General features: G+C 37.4%; 1 protein-coding gene across 1 annotated transcript; it reads left to right on the forward strand.

Annotated features, from left to right (window-relative positions):
* The first annotated feature begins 2043 nt into the window (after positions 1–2043).
* Positions 2044–17470, forward strand: LOC103716263 (non-lysosomal glucosylceramidase-like). Its single transcript, XM_008804196.3, has 18 exons — positions 2044–2772; positions 3079–3189; positions 3313–3369; positions 3461–3537; positions 3622–3721; positions 6373–6446; positions 8019–8119; positions 8400–8503; positions 11609–11662; positions 11753–11808; positions 11901–11939; positions 12220–12361; positions 12619–12803; positions 13589–13656; positions 13836–13908; positions 14198–14259; positions 14436–15717; positions 16940–17470. Exons 1-18 carry the CDS (start codon positions 2692–2694, stop codon positions 17196–17198), a joined length of 2925 nt encoding a protein of 974 aa, XP_008802418.1. The 5' UTR covers positions 2044–2691; the 3' UTR covers positions 17199–17470.
* Positions 17471–17700: the final 230 nt, after the last annotated feature.

The following is a 17700-nucleotide window of genomic DNA, read 5'->3' on the forward strand; positions in this document are numbered from 1 at the left end:
GAAACTATATATATACTCATCTTGAAAATTATAAAAAGAGTAAATTTGTTTCTTTCGTAAATTATTTAGAGCAAAATTAGCATGCTTTCGTCGGAAACTCCCTGAACCCATTAATAAATTGCGCAAAAAAAGTAGGTTTGCTTCATGACTAGTATTTTGTCACCGTCCTTGTGCCTATAGAGGAATAAATAGGGCAACCCAATATATATGGCCTTCTCAATAGATTAAGTGCGTAATAGCAAGTTTAACAACTAAAGATTAGTAATTTCTTTTAAAAAATGGATCCTCTCAACCCTCTCTCCCCATAAAATAGATAGTTTTATAAAAACACAGCATACATAGCTGTACATATTATACTCATTTTATGTTCACAAGAAAAGTTATTCATTCATGTTTTTTATTCATTCACTTTTTTTATAGCTAAATTCAAACTACTTGCTTGGAAAAAAAAAAGGAAGGAAAGAGTGAGAGAGAAAGCTCAGTTCGGCCGTCAAAGCAGCATACCGCCCATTTTTCCCTTTGCCGACGTCCGCATAGTCTTCTCTCCACAATTCGCATTTTTTGACTCACCGGTACTATTTTCCTTCTCGAAGCTCTCCTCTGCCCTCTGGTGTCCGTAACGCCGGCTTCCCACTCCCTTCCTCTCCCGCAACATTTCCACCCGGTCACCATCGTATTCCACCGGCGCATTGGGCCAAATACCATTCAAACAGGATATCCCATTTGTTAATTAATTATAAATAAAAGTTCTATAACGCATGCTAGATGACTATATTACTAGATATATATCATCCGACTATATAGTGTATATTGATGAACATCATATTTTAAAACTATGTATCGATTTATCTGAAAGTATGTATTGAGATATTGAATGACTATTTTGCTCGATGTATATCACCTGACAATGTACTATATATATATATATATATATATATATATATATATATATATATATATATATATATATATGGTCACCGTTGAATATGTATCAAAAAATTTATATTATATATTAGGAAGCCGACGAATGTATATTATTCGCCCACATATCGTGTACTAGTGAATGCTATATTTTAGAAATTGTATATCAATTTATCTAGAGGTAGGTATTAGAATGTTAGATGCATATTTTGCTAGATATGTCTTATCTGACTATATTGTATTAATTAGTGAACATTATGTTTTGTAAATTATGTATCGATTTATCTAGAGATATGCATTGGGATGCTACATGACAATTTTGCTATGTGTGTATCATCTGCTCATATAGTATATATGGTGAAGATCAGATTTTGAAAATTATATATCGATTTACATGAAGATGTATATCGTTTATTATTTTATTATTTTTTATTTTTTTATTAAGTTCTATTCTGATTTAATTTTAGAATTTTAGTTCGTCTATAAGAAATTTTTTTGTGTGGTAAGCCTATTAATCGAGGTTGTTAGCTGTCCAATCCAGCAAATCCGTGTCTTCGACGGCGAGGCTAGAAGATAAAGATGTTACGAGCCGTCTGATCAAGGAATCATTTGAGAACTTTGAAAGGGAATTGCATCATGCCCGACCAAAGCTAAATGAGTGCAATGATCATGCCCATCATTCGAAAGGCAACAAATTTTCTTTTTGAATGAATGCAACAAAGAAAGATGAGGTCAATCCGATCTGCCACCGTCCATCGAGTAATAAGCGTGTCAAGATCCGATCTCTCACGCACATCTTATTCAACCCTTGATGCCGGCAGTTTTCGAGGAGAAATTAGTGGGGCATAATAGAACTAGGCGGCGAATCAATTCGCCGACGCGCGCGACGTCTTGGTGCTCGACAGCCGTCCACGTCGAAGCCGGGCGTAAAAGTCCAAAAACTAGATTGGAAAACTGCGTTGAGAGTACGGATTCCGTTACGTTGTGACGTGGGCGCACCGGAAGCTGCCGCGTTCCACAAGTTCGAGTTATGCGTCCTATCGGAACCGAACCGGATTCCCGGGCCTCTTCGCGTAGGAACCCGACCGATCGGTATATAAAATAGAAGGACGCAGGCTGGGGAGTTAAAAAGAACGAGACCGACCTTATTCGTTCCGTGGAAGGGCGGCATCGGGCCGCGTCGTTTTCTCCGTCGCCCCCATAAAGAACCAGGCGGGGGAGATCTAGGGTTTCGGCGCGACTTGGAATGATCTGGGGGCTTCCGAGGCGGTAGAGGGCACCTGGATCGGTTTTGCGTTTCCCTTGATATTTGGAGCAGGATCAGGGCGTTTTCTCTGATATTTTTCTTTTTTGCGTTTGATCGGCGGTTCTTTCTCGGGATTTCGTGCTTCCAGGAGGATCCTGGCGATCTGACGACCTCGAGGAGTCCAACGATTTTTGTAGAGTTTCGTAGGTGATTTCATGGTTTGGATGGTTGAAAGAGTTCGGTCCGTTGTGAATTTGCCGAAATTTCGTCTTTGCTCGAGGCCGTAGGCCGTTGATGGATCAGAGAAGAAGGTTTGGCGATGAGTTGGCTGGAGATTTTGTAGTATTCGATGCGTCTGGTTAAGTTCTTTGATCCGTTTTGATGATTTGACAATTGGATCCATCCGAGCCTGGGGGAATTTTTGCCAATTTGGAGAGCTTTGTTTTTGTTTTTCTTCGTGGCGTTTTGTACTCGTGGTCTCGGTGGAAAATTTTGCCCTTTGTCTCGATTTTAAAGTGGTAAGGATGGTGAGCGGACACCTTTTTCTCTGTCGAAAACACTCGTGGCCTGCAGAGGAGTATGTTAGCAGAACTACGTTGCAGTTGGTGAGTCCCTTTCTTTGGTATCTGAATTATAGAAAGATCTTAGTGAATGAAAAACCTTGTGCTTCAGTTCAGTTCCTTTGGATCAGTCATGCCTTGATTAAATGATCAATGGACTTGTAACTGTTTTATTTTGACAATGCTATTAGTTTTTCAGAATTTCATAGTATAGTCACTTATGCTGGTTAATGTATTACTTGGGATTTTGTACTCTGTTGTTTGTGAGCTGGGTAGATGGTGTGAATTCTTTTTGGTTCTATCCAACTATATTGATGCTTTATTATATTTTTATTCTATACATGATTGTAGCTGGACTTTGATGGAGGTGCACCACCACAACATGCATGGAGGAGGTGGCTAAATAGTCATGCTAACATACTGAAGGAATTCAGTGTGACATTTATGGAGGCAATTAGAATGGTATGGTGGTTGGCTATTACCTATATATAGTGTTTGGTGAACCTGCTGTGCTCACAGATTGTTAATTGTTCATGAACTTTTTTGTTGCATCGATTAATTTGTTGATGGGTTATTGGGCCTTAGATGCGCCTTGGTGTTCGCCTTTGGTCATACGTCAGAGAAGAAGCTTCTCAAGGAAGGGTAATCCTGTGAATTTTTTTCCCCTTATAACAAATATTGATCCGGAAATATTTTTTAGGGGTAATAGCTTGATGCATTTTAAGCTTCGCAGAAAGCACCCATTGATCCATTTACGCGAGAAAGATGTAAGCCCTCAGCTTCCCAAGGGGTACCACTTGGAGGAATGGGGTGGGTGATATTACTGGCTATTGCAACAGACAATTTCTCTTTTAGATTTTTACTTTCATTGATTTATACAAACCACATCTGCAGAAGCGGAAGCATTTCAAGAGGTTTCAGAGGGGAGTTTAAACATTGGCAGATAATTCCTGGTTCATGTGAATCATCACCTGTCATGACAAATCAGTTCTCTGTAAGTCTTGGCTCTTTACTTTCTCTTGGACCTTGTATTTATGTTTTGCTTATACTATCGTTTCTGATCATGGATTTGTGTTGCATTCTTGAACAAAATCATTTATCATTATTCTTCATTGACATTATTATGGGTTTTCCATATTGTTCTTTTCTGATTGTATCAATTATTAGATTTCATTAGTAGGATTTCCCCCCTTTCAAGGGGTTAAACTACAGAATGGAGGACTTCAGCATAGTACAATTCATCCGAAAACCTAAATGAAAGTTAAAATTAAACTACAAGCCCACAATATATCTAGATTGTGGCACTATAAACTCTTCTTTTCTTTACTAACCTATCAAGCATAAAGGAAATTCTGAATGTGGATCATTCCATTGTTTGACCTTTTTCTGTGCAATTTTTTGCTACCTCACCAATGGATGGATTGTTGCATATGATTGTTTACCTTTTTATTGCTGCAAACAAACATTAGTATGCATACATTAATTTACACCTGATTATTAAATGTTTTATCATCACCGTGTTTTTAATTTTTTGGTGCACCTGGAGTTCTAACATAAAAAATATGGTTATTAAACATCTATGAATGATCTTGGCGAAACATAAATTATTTTAGAAGTTTCTTAAAGGTTATTTGCTTTGAAATGGGTGGGTTATAGCAAGTATTGCTGAGGTTGCATCCTTGAAAGCTGAAGAATAGTGTTTTGTAAACAGGTATTATTTAAATTTGGTGTCAAACTAGTTTTGCTAACTTGTGCTCATGCTTTCATTCATATCTTTTGCACTACCTTGATCTTAACATAAATATATCATTTTGTTGAACTCTTTCGTACCCAATAGCTATTCCCAGTCTTGTTATTCTTTTTAGCTTCTAAGACTAGGAATGAGGTATAGAAGGAGAGTGATAGAGAGGAGAGGTGCCTTGTTGAGAAAATTGCAAGTGCATTGGACTGGTTTTGCCATGAGTTATCGGACAAGGTAGTTGAAATTTTTGTTGCTTTGATATCTGTAAATGCCTCATTTACTTCTCTATGAATGGGTTTTGTATTTTAAAGGATTTGGAGGAAAGATCGGGGTTTTGACAATAGATGGGAAGCTTGCTATTGTTCACAAGGTATGAGAACGATGAACTCGTGAAGAGGGATTAATTTTGCAAGCTTTGGGGGGTACCATCCAGATCAATACATAGATCACTTGTTCTAGTTTATTCACTTAAATCAGTGCTTAAGAGCTAACAAAGTTGATTCATCTTCTCTCTTATAATATTCTTGATCTATGTTCAGTGGTGGTGAGAGGTGGCCTTTTTAAGAAACCAAACATGTAGTTGGTGGTGAGAGATGGTCATTTTTGATGCCTGTTTGAAGATCCTTAAGATTTTTATAGTAGTGGTTTTGATTTTCTAGGTGGTGCTGATGATAATGAGAAGATTAGGACTTTAGCAGTGGAGTGGAAATTTTGTGCTATTGCAATTCCTTTTGATGATAATGAGAGGATTAGGACTTTTAACAGTGGATTGGAAATTTTGTGCTATTGCAATTTCTTTTACCCTTTTCTTCTCCCTTTGTTGGGAGGGGGTGTGGATGGGTGTTGCATGCCTGTTGAGCTGGGCAGGGCAAAGGGCATTGAAGGAGATGTGTGAAAAAGGAATGCAATTTCGCAAGCTCTGGGGGCATGTGTAATGAACCAAATTTTATTTAGATGTTCTTCTTGATGACTGACCACAATATCATATTATGAGATGAGAAAAAATGTTAACAGCCTTTTGACACATACACTTAGTTTTCCTCAGCCTTGTAAAATTTTCATTTTCTCATGCCCAACCAATTTTGTTAGACACTTGCCAAATGTGGTGACGGGTGAGGAATGCATTATGATGTAAGAAAAAGAAGCCAAATACAAGGAATTTTATATCTTCTCTAGTGCTGGGAAAAGGATCCTTCTAGTGACCGAGTTTTGTTAGAACGGATGGTGGATATGCTGTGTATCAGGGAGACGGTGTGTATAATTAGTATGCTACGTGGTGTGTCAAAGCTTCTTTGTTGTTCAAGTATGCACCATGTTGTTGGTGGTGTTTGAACCAATATTTTGAAGGGGTCTTCATTATATAATTTATTTTTTTTAATTCTTTTGTTCCAGACAGGAGTTATTATGGTTAATGTAATTCGTATCAGCATCTTTCCAACTTCCCTGTATGATAGTTTTTTCAATATCTATTATTTGATCATGTGACTTTATGAACTCTTTTGTCGATGTTATTGTCAATAATGATTTTATATTATTAAGTTCATCTTCTCAAATATAAAGGTAATGTTTAAAGTTGAGTATGTGAGGCCGGGCTGCACATAGCTGAAGCCTCCAAAGCCACCATAGTAAGGGATCGGGGCATTAATAAGAAAACTTTCTCTGGAAGCCTACAACATGAGGGTGGGAGAGTCTTTCCAGTAATGCACTGTGAGAAAAGATAGTGCCATTAAAGTCTCTCCTGATCTCTGGAGATATAGCAGCTGTCATGTGCATTTCCTATGACAACTACAAGTTTGTTAATCAGCGTGGTCATGATATGCTGATGGATTGTGCTATGCAAACATTAACTTGTTCTTTTGTAAGTCAGTGTATTATTTGTTGATTTTCATGCTTCTGGATTGCAGATTTTTATATCTAGAGATGGAGGAAATAAAAAGTACTCTTCAGTTTTAGCTCCTGGCCGTCATGAAGGGATAAAGTAAGATAATCTCCAACTTTTTTTACCCATAGGTCTGCAATTACCTGCTTCTACACACACACACCCCATATGTCTATTTGAAAATCTCTGGCAAGCATTTCCTATTCAACATGTTTTTTTTTAATTGCAATCATGATTTATGATTATCCAAGATGGTGTTTCTGTTTGTTTAAAATGGCAGTCAAATTCTGCAGTAAATGTTTGGACCCTGCCTGGAGTATTTTAATTTTCAGATGATTGATTTTTTTTCTTTTGATCTAGAATTGCCCATTTGTTTTGCTAGCTGCTATTCTTCTCATTGCTCCATCTGTTTATTGATTGCTGCTTTAGAATCTCAGATAATAATGACCAGCTTAACATTCATAGTAGCTTGAATAAAATGTGTGGCACATGTCTTGTTCATATCATCTGCTGCATAGCAGGGCCTGCAAGTGTTAGAAAGAGATGAAGTTTCAATAAAAAATAAGACCTATGTGCTGTTCTTCGTTTAAAGTAACTAGCGTTTGTGAAAATATTCCTTGCTGAAAATATTTTTCAGGTATGCTGAAATTTGTGTCATAAATCATCTGTGATGTTATAGAACAATTACTTAGCCTGACCTGAAGAACTTCCCCTGAACAAAGAGGAGCAGAATGTTCTTGCTGCAATAGATAGTGGCCCCTATTAATGAGCCTTTTTGAACTTTGCACTTATAATGAGAAATGACTTTTTTATGTTTTCCTAAAGAAAAGGAGCCGCTACTTGCTAATGTTTGTGTTTATTCTGGGATAGGTCCTTATGTAATTGCTGCCTACTCCAGGACCATCAAGTATCCTTCATCTTTTTACTACGGCTGCATTTAACCTTTCTGTCCTAGAGACTGATGGTTCTTTTGAGTGACCCATAATTCTAAATCAGTTCGACTTTATTCTCTCTGTCTCATATAAATTCTGCAGAAATCTTACATAAAAAGAAGAGAGATGAAAGAGAAAGATAGGTTTCCCTGGTTTGTTCCTCTTCTAGAAAAGCCAAATGGAAGAACGATACGCATATTGTTCCCTTTAAAGTGTCAAAAGTATCACAATGCCATCAGTAAAAGTGTCCACCCCAGGAGCCCATTATTGTATCTGGCCCAAGGAGTTATAGTGAGACTGTTTAATAAACCCAAAAAAGAGAAGAACACTAGTTTTGTTCCTGATACACTAAGTAAGAATAAATCGTAGTGTTCATCAGTTGATGTGCATTTAATGCGGATAAGCTCTTGAGACTCTTGCTTCTTCTGACTTTCTTAATGATCAGTGCGAGGATTCACATATTTCACACCTTTTCTGGTTATTAATTACCATTTCTGATGATGTTTTATATCTCCTTACTCTTTCTGCCTTCATATATCAAGATATTAATATTTCCCTCTACATAATAATAAAATGAATATCGATCATGGTTGTTGCTTTTTATGAAAGAATGTCGTATAGTACAACTCTAGTTATCGCTTTTACATCTGAATTAGCTTGTTTGGTTGTTTGCTTTCTTACATTTTGATTTTTCTTTGAAGGAAGCACAAGTTGGCTCATTTTCTGCATTCTTTTTCAGGAAATTTGGTGATCAGGGCATTTCATCATGGGACTGGAATCTAAGTGGTCAGCATTCCACATACCATGCTTTATTCCCTAGGGCATGGACTGTTTATGATGGTATATTTTTTGAAATTCTGTCATTATCTACGATAAAGTAAGGGCTTTCATATTTTCTTTTAGCTATTCTAATTTGGACACCTTTTTTATTTGGGAGACCAAGGGGTCTGGCACTTATCTTTACCAATGTATTCTATAGGAAGATAATGTGCACAGTTCTTTTATAACATGTCATTCTTTAAATCATATGTTTTTTGGATATACAGTTTGAGGACGGTCTGTCATTTTGAAAGTCTGCAGAAAGTTTTGTAGTTATTGTAATTGGCTTCTCTTTTAACAGGTGAACCAGATCCCGACCTCAAAATCTCATGTCGCCAAATATCACCATTTATACCACATAATTATCGTGAGAGCAGTCTACCAACATCTGTGTTTGTGTACACTGTAAGTACATTTAATATAATTTTTTGGCTGCACATTTAATCAAGTTTGCGTTTTTGCCTTTTTCATTTTTGTATGTGTTTATGCTTATGACTTAATTAATAGAGCTTGGAAAGGCCCAGTTAACTAAACAGAATTGTGGCTTGATGCTCGGGCTTTAGGTATGGTGACTATTTTCTTTCTTGCAGGGGGTTGTTTTTAAAATTTTCTTTTTAACTTTTTTTTTACTATATTTCAATGAGCCTGCAAAATGCAAATCATTGGCTGCCTATGCATTATATATGTTTCTACTGAGTTTGTCATGTTCATGTAAGTAGGAGCACATACAAAACATATATAGATACACATGCACTTGAATTGTGGTAAAAAGTTTCAGAACATTAGATCCCTTTTGTATTCTTCCACAACCCTTTTGCATAATCATCCTTTTCCACTCTAGTAGCCCGGGTCCTCAATTCACTACATTGTCCTTCCTTGTGTTACCTAGACTCCCACATCCACTAGGATGAATCTGTGTTGAATATGCGTTGAATATGCATCCGCAAGTTAGATGCCTGCTAGACATTTATGCACTTATAAGTTTCTTTATTTGCTAATTTTAGAGATTGATGGAGAATTGGCTTATCTAGCAATGTGTTTGACACACCATAGTGACACTGCAAATAGGCTTTTATTTTTATGTTAGCTAGAAAAGGATGTCTATAACTTTATGAAATATCATGTTGCTTTTATTTCTAGGTTAATTTTGGGAGGGGATTTGTAGGTTGCGCGGAGATCTGTGTTATTGATTGGCGACAGGGCAAAAGCAAGGTTTGCCCAACCGGTACTAGAGGTTGTACTAGTCGGTAGCTAGTTTGGTACGATATGGGCATGTACCATGCTATTTTGGGGCATAGTGAAAATAGGAAGAGGGAAGGGGTGGGAGAAAAGGAGAGAGGAAGAGAGAGAGAGGGAGAGGGGCATATTGAAAACATTCCCGGCTGTCATGATGAGATTGGGGATCGAACCGATCCACCTCTTGGGAGACCATTTAGACTCGAGATTGTCAGCTTGGATGGGGGGATCTGGGCAGTGAAGTCTGCTTGCGAATGGGTGATGAACCCGATGGCACAGTTCTTGATCCCAGCTCTAGGGTTCTGAATACAAAGAGCAAAACAAAAGAGAGGCGAAGGGTTTGGGAGAGAGCCAGAGAGAGGAGATGGTCACATACCTGGTAGAGGAGGGATTACCGAATTGGGCTGGTTTTATAAGGTTTTGTAAACGAATCGAAGCGAACCCCATTATTGTTCTGACTTAGCATCAGTTCAGTATGGGCCGAATCATCCAGTTTGGGTCCATTTGGCAATCAATGGGCAAAAGAGTTGGCTGTTGAAGATGGGATAAATAGAATGGGAGAAGGGATTGGGACGGATGGTTACACGGATTGTTTTCAATTCAACTAAACTAGTATTATCTCTTGTTTGAACTTTTTTCGTTTGTTTCCTCTGAACAATCCTTGCTTCAATTGCTTTATTTTCCTATTCAACTTTCATTCGCTCCTGTTTTGCTGTAAAACAAATGGAATAGCCCTAGAAAATTTCAGATGCTTAGAAATGTTATAAGTAGCCTCACACAGCCTTTGAGCAACCCTATCCATTTTAAGTCCATTTATTTCTCTTTAAATGTGAATTACAAACCCAAAAAAGAGCAGCCAGCCTAGTGCATGAGGCTCTTGTCACTTGGGAATCTGGAGAGGGCCAAATATATGCAGTCTTACCCCACTTGCAGTGAGGCTATTTCCATGTTTTGAACCTGTGACACCTAAGTCACAACCCTATGCGAACTACGAACCCTAGACACTTAAAATTCTGGATACCAGAGACTCTTTCCTCTTCCCTTGCCTAGATTAATAGGGATCTTGTACCTAGGTTCGTGGATCTGGTGATTGAGCTGATGATTGATAAATAGGAATTGGGAACCAGTCTTTCCAAAAGGGTACTAGCTTGTGTGTGCACAATCGCTTGTGTGGACAAATAACTTCACATATTGCAAGATGCAGAAAAAATCAAGGTGATTGAATCTGCAATTTTGTATGATCTGAAATGAGTTTTCAATATGAATTCTTATATTTAACAATGAAGTGTTCTAGATTTTGCTCCAGAAAATGTGTTGTAATTATCCATGATGACAAAAATCTCTGGTTTGGAGGCGAATCCTCAACTCTTGATGTAGAGAAATAGAACAAAAGGGCAGAAGGCATGAAAAAAGAAAGAACCAGGATTTGCTATGATTTCATCATCTAAATTTTGGGACTCAGCCCTTCAAGTATAGGTCGTAATGACTTAAAAATGTTAGAGACCAAAACTTATTCTAAAGACTCATTTGATCCTAAAGTATTGACTAATTGTGCACTATACTGTTGGAGGCTATTTTTTGTGTACTGCCAACTGTTTTACTGATTATGTGTACACTTATACTCGAAATTGCAAACTACTGTTTATGCTGTATAACTTTTACTTCTGGTAGGATACTAGTTCCATGCAGAGATCAATTTCTCGGGGAGAATTATTTTGACAAGTTGCATTTTGATTTTGATGGAATGCATCATCTCTTAGTTTCCTAAATTCAAAAGTAGTTTGCTGCTTAAAAATGTAGGCCTGTCACTCCTACATTCAGCTGTTAAGAGAACAAAGGTTGTAACTTTAATTTGGGGCTTTATTCTTTTATTGCCATGACGTGAAATAAATTCTGCTCTCTTTTTTTTTAAAGTAGAAAACAATATTTTCAGTTTAATCTCGATTATTATTAGGTTTTAAACTACATTATTGTTTGTATGAAGTCAAACTTGAAAATGCGGTAGTGCTGTCAGAGTTCTTGCTATGCATATGTTCCATATATTAGCATTATATTATGAGTGTATTGATTGAACAAACAGAATGTAATTTCATAACCAGTTTTCCTAATGGCTGACCACATGATACCAACTAATCTGTCTTTAATTTGGGTCAAGGATTTGATTAATTGCAAAGCGATAATTGTTAATAATTTTAGTATATCAATATTATTATAAGATTTTTTTGCCCAATTGTGATGTATCAGGAACTGAGGTACTTTTTTTCTCTGTTGTAGCTAGTAAATACTGGAAGGGAAAGGGCAAAAGTCAGTTTGCTGATGACCTGGGCGGTAGATGAAATTTTTCTGTTGATTCTTATTCCAAATTATATTTATCTGCACTGAATTCCTCTATAATGCTTTTTTTTTGTATTCTCGCAGAATTCCATTGGAGGAGTTTCTCATCACTCTGGAGGCCACATCAACGAGCCATTCATGTCAGTAGTACCCTATTGTGGAGGTTTTGCAATTACTTTTATCACCATATGTATTGATATTGATGCAAATCTTGCTTTTGTTCTACATGCAGAGGAGAAGATGGAGTATCTGGGGTGCTTCTAAATCACAAGCAAGTTGCCAACCCTTGATTGCTCTATTATGATGGCTGGTTAGCAGATTTCCCTTAGGTTGTTTATGCCATTGTGGAAACACCAGTGCCCCCATAGTTCATCTTATCGTCCCAATATTTGTTAATCAAGCATAGAACTCCAGTATTGCCTTTGGTCCTCTGTTTGCATAACTAGCTGAGTCATTTTAAGTCACGTCAAAGCTAATTTATATTTGTTTTATCACTGCCCTATTGCTGTCTTTTCCTAGGTGCTTTATCTAAATATTTGAAAATGATGCAGGACTGCAAAAGATAACCCTCCTGTAACTTTTGCTATTGCTGCTTGTGAAACTCAGAATGTGAATGTGACTGTCTTGCCAAATTTTGGGCTTTCTGGAGAAAATTGCGTTACAGCTAGAGACATGTGGGGCACCATGGTGCAGGTAGTTATTCTTTTTGCAATCAGTAGTTTTTGTAATCGAAATTTTAATCAACCACCTTGTTTTGATGCTTATTCTAGCCATTCAGATGTCTTTGATAGTTTAATGTTCTGAAGTTTGGCTTACGCTTTGATCATTTTGGTTCCAACATGGATCCATAATTTGTCTGCTAAAGGGAATCAACTTTTGCACTTGTTAATCCATTGAAATGTTAGTGTTTGGGGACCTGTTCTTTTGCTGACATACTGTCAGTTCTATAGGATGGGCAGTTTGATCGTGAATATTTCAATGCTGGCCCTAGTATGCCATCTTCTCCAGGAAGTACACCTTGTGCAGCAGTTTCAGCCTCTACATGGGTAGAACCACATGGAAGATGCACCGTTGCATTCGCTTTGGCCTGGTCATCTCCTAAAGTAAAGTTTCAGAAGGGATGTACATATCACAGGTAGTGCTTTGTTGGTATATTTTTGTAGAACTAAATTTCTTGTCATGTATTGCTTGTTGTTCTTTCACAATGTAATCCATGTGTCTGCACGCTTGCATGCCTGTGTATGTTAAAGGTAACTTCTCTCTCTCTCTCTCTCATGCATGCTGCACGTGTAAAAGCTGGACTTGAATTTAAGGGGCCTGTTGCTCAACCTTCATCCTGTCTATATGGCAAGCTTTCATGAAATGATTTATGTTCTGTTGATTTATGATGGAATTTAATTGTCTTTATCTCAACATAACATACACCCTTTAAGAAGTAGTACCACAACGTTCACTTTTGGCAAGAGAAGGGCAGACTGTGATACATGAAAAAATATAACTTATGGGCTGTATGACCCTTGCTTATGCAAATAATTAGCGCTGTCCACGGACCCCTTGACATAGAATCTACATTAGAAGGTGGAAAAGTTACGGTTTGATATAGTTAAGAATATTCATCTTTGGGGCACTAATGAAAAACATGTGTTCGTTCTTTTACCAGCCTGTCATCTACGTGCCAAATTTTGTGCGCAATAACCTCTCTTTTACATACGTCAAGTTGAGGCACATTCAAGCCTGCACTTCCTTCTTCTCCAGTGCTTTTAGGTGATCTGAGCTGACCCTTTTTGGGAGTTCAGATACTTTTTATCGAGATTATATCTGACTGCCATTTAGTTTGCTTATAAAAATATTAAAAATGTGCAAGTTTGTTTTCTTTATATTTTAGTAGGTGAGTTATGTTTTACCCCCTTCTTTTCACAGGAGATACACAAAATTTTATGGAACTTCAGAAAGATCAGCCATCAATTTGGTTCATGATGCGTTAATGAGTATGTACATATATGACCATTTATCCATTGTAAATTTTTCCCATTTACTGGTTGCATCAATATTTAAAATCATCAATATTATGATCTGTTATGACATTGCTCTTTTCTATTTTTTATTCCTTGTTTTGGATTTTATTGTGGCATTCATGTGTTTGTTGCTGTTTTGAGCTGACCATCAGGATATAAGTGGTGGGAGGAAGAGATTGAGAAATGGCAAAATCCTATACTCAAGGATGAAAAGCTTCCAGAGTGGTAATTTTGATGATCTTAGACCCTAGTTTCTTTGGACTCTATTGAGCTACATTTTAGCTATAGCAAATATGCTTTTGATTCTGCTGGTTTTGTACAAAATTTCACTGCTTTGTATTGGTCTTGGTATATCTATTCATCCTAGCATATTATCAACTTTTTCATCAACTTTTTATATTATGGAAATCATTGCATTAAATATAACGACTATGTTTAAGATTGTATACTGTTATCTGCAAGAATGACTTCAATTCTAACATCATCTTATTTAAATATGTTTTGATGTTTCCAGGTACAAATTCACTCTTTTTAATGAGCTCTATTTTCTGGTTGCTGGGGGAACAGTTTGGACAGGTACTTTTCTTTGTGTGCTTGCTTTTCCAGTTTTCTTTGAACTATTTTTACAGAAGATCTGTTTGCATGTCAAATAAGGAAGCCATTATTTTTAAGACAGTTTATTGGTGATTATTTTTTAAAAAGTAGGAGGTAATTCTCGAGGAAATAATAGCCTGATTACTTATGCTGTGCAGATGGTGAAGCTCCTGTCATTAATGAGAAACAAAGTTCTGGTTCCAACCGCCAAAAATCCACAAAAATGGCAAAAGAAGATGCCAAAGCTGTGTCTACAAAAAGAAGCCATGTGAAATTGGCTATGGATCAGATTTCTTTTGACACTGAACTAAACAATGGTGATGAGAAAATGGTCCCAATGTCTTCAGCAGGAGAGGATTTGGAAGATGGTGACAACTTATATAGCCCTGAATCTCTACAGGCTGGACCCCTTCTGCACCTGCATGATGGTCCTGAAAATGTTGGGAGGTTTCTGTACTTGGAAGGAGTAGAGTACATCATGTGGTGTACATATGATGTGCACTTCTATGCTTCTTTTGCTCTTCTGGATCTTTTTCCAAAAATTGAGTTGAGTATTCAACGAGATTTTGCCCAAGCTGTTTTGTATGAAGACAGGAGAAAAGTCAAATTTCTGGCTGATGGTAACTGGGGAATCCGTAAGGTTAAAGGTGCCGTTCCCCATGATCTAGGAACACATGACCCATGGCATGAAATGAATGCTTACAACATACATGATACAAGCAAATGGAAAGATCTCAACCCAAAGTTTGTACTCCAGGTGTATAGGGATTTTGCTGCAACTGGTGACATGTCATTTGGAAGGGACGTCTGGCCAGCTGTTCGAGCTGCTATTGATTATATGGAGCAATTTGATCGTGACGATGATGGCCTCATTGAGAATGATGGTTTCCCTGATCAAACCTATGACGCTTGGACAGTTCATGGCATCAGTGCGTACTGTGGATGTCTTTGGCTAGCTGCACTCCAAGCTGCAGCAGCTATGGCTCATCGCCTTGGGGATCATGCTTTTTCTGAAAAATGTAAGATTAAATTTTTGAAAGCTAAACCTGTGTTTGAAGCTAAATTGTGGAATGGGTCATACTTTAATTATGACAGTGGTACGAGTAGCAACAGCTGGTCTATACAGGCAGATCAACTTGCAGGGGAATGGTATACTGCTTCGTCAGGATTGCCCATACTTTTTGATGATAATAAAATAAGAAGCACTCTTCAGAAAATATTTGAATTCAATGTAATGAAGGTGAGAGGAGGACGAATGGGGGCTGTCAATGGAATGCATCCTAATGGAAAGGTTGATGAATCTTGCATGCAGTCACGTGAAATTTGGACTGGGGTTACCTATAGTGTGGCTGCAACCATGCTGCTCCATGGGATGGAGCATCAAGCATTTACTACAGCAGAAGGTATTTTTAATGCGGGCTGGTCGGAGGAAGGATATGGGTAAGCATCTCCTCTTCTTCTTTTACTTTAATCTTGTATATATAATTTCTTTTAGATAATAAAGTTTTTTATAACTACATGGTTTATTATGCATGATGGGGGAAGAGTTGTGTGCGGGGTGCGAGTATCATGTAATGTCGATATATCATGAAGAATATATTTCCTTCTGTGAAGTTGATATATCATGAGGAATATCGTTATTTCCCATACCGAGATTCCCTGGCTTTCCTTGCTTGACTGGGATAGAACCAGCGCTTAGGCTGTGGCTAGGCGCTCCAGTTGGAGCTCCACTGTTCCCCTCTCCTGCCTTAATTAAAAACCTTATAAAAACCTTAAACCTTTCCATTTATTTTATTTATTTAGAATTTATAAATCTTAGAATTTATAAATCTTAGAATTAAATTCTAAGTATTTATTATTGACGAGCCATAGTAATTGCACCTATCAAGGAAACTAAAAGAATTATGGAAATGAGTTCAAACGGAAGATAAAAATCTGTTGATAAATGAATCCCAATTTGTTGAATGTTACTTATTAGGTCCTGTTCTATAATCTGGCTTGATCTTGTAGTCCAAAAAATTCCGTACCATGACGTATCTGGGATAATAGTAATTAGTGAAAAATATCTTTATCCTATAAAAATTGGTTTCTTTTGATAATTCAAGATTTTAAATACTGCGGGACAGAGCAGTCTTTCTTCGTCGAATGGAACATCCTGTGCACATCCTGTGGAACTTGGGATGGTGGCCCATCCCATCCTGGTCCATTTTTCGACTCGTCCCATCCTGATATTTGGGATGGTGGAGCACCCTGCTACCCCACTGGTATTTAAAATCTTGGATTCTGCAAATATATATTTTTTTCTATAATTATGCAGACTGGCCTAATCATATGCATATGAATATTTTGCCATCGGATTGAGCTGAGATCTAGTTTCACCTGCATGTATGTTGTAATTTGATAAATATGCATGAGAACGACACGATGATATTCCAGATTGTTCACATGGTTTTATCCAGCTCAGTTGTAAACTTGTGTAATGGATGATGCAGTTTCTAATTTATATATGCTTTTGTGCTAGAAAGTTAAAAAAGGCTATCTTGCTTGTTGGGCGCTTGTTTAAATTCCAACTAGATATTTGGCATATTGGTGTTAGTTTATTCCCTTTGGTATTCGATTCTTGTAGAACTTATGGGTGATGTTAATCTTTGCTTAAATGCAGGTATTGGTTTCAGACCCCCGAAGCATGGACTACTGATGGACACTACCGCTCCCTGATATACATGCGCCCACTTGCAATCTGGGCGATGCAATGGGCCTTGTCTCCACCAAAGGCAATCATTGAGGCTCCCAAAATAAATATGATGGACAGGGTCTATATCTCTCCCCTCAACATGAGAGCTCTCCATGAGGCAGGTGTGAGAAAAATTGCACCTAAAAGTAGCTGTTTTGGCAATACCGTCTTTCACTGTGAATGCTGATCAGATAGAACGTAGAGTCGGTGAATTCACTTTGTATATTAGAGTGGTCAGGTTCTTGGCTCTCCCAACCCTTTACTAGGGAAAGAGAAGGGTTGGGATTTTTTTTTCTTTAGAAATTTAAATAAAACATGTAATTTATTTATCCCAGGGGAATCGATAATCATAAAATCTAGTGGTTCATCAAGAGCAACCTCAATGTATAACATTGTACAGTGAGGATTTTTCATTTTTTCAGTTTTCTTTTATATTGCCCCTATTTTTCTCGTGCATTATGCCTTTCCTATTCTACTGCATTATTTATAAAATTGTGGTGGATTTGGTGGCTGGAAATTTGACCAGTAGCTGTGTAGCTTACTGGCTGCGTCCTGGTTAGATGTTGAAAAAAATGATTTGGGTGCTTAGTGATCTGTTATCGATAAAAATTAGGGGTTTCTTTTCAATAGTCGATCTTATTGCACTGAGTGCAATTTATCTCAAAAATTGAGTTTCAACACCGGCCGAG

The sequence above is a fragment of the Phoenix dactylifera genome, chromosome 2 (assembly GCF_009389715.1).
Source record: "Phoenix dactylifera cultivar Barhee BC4 chromosome 2, palm_55x_up_171113_PBpolish2nd_filt_p, whole genome shotgun sequence".
NCBI lineage: Eukaryota > Viridiplantae > Streptophyta > Magnoliopsida > Arecales > Arecaceae > Phoenix > Phoenix dactylifera.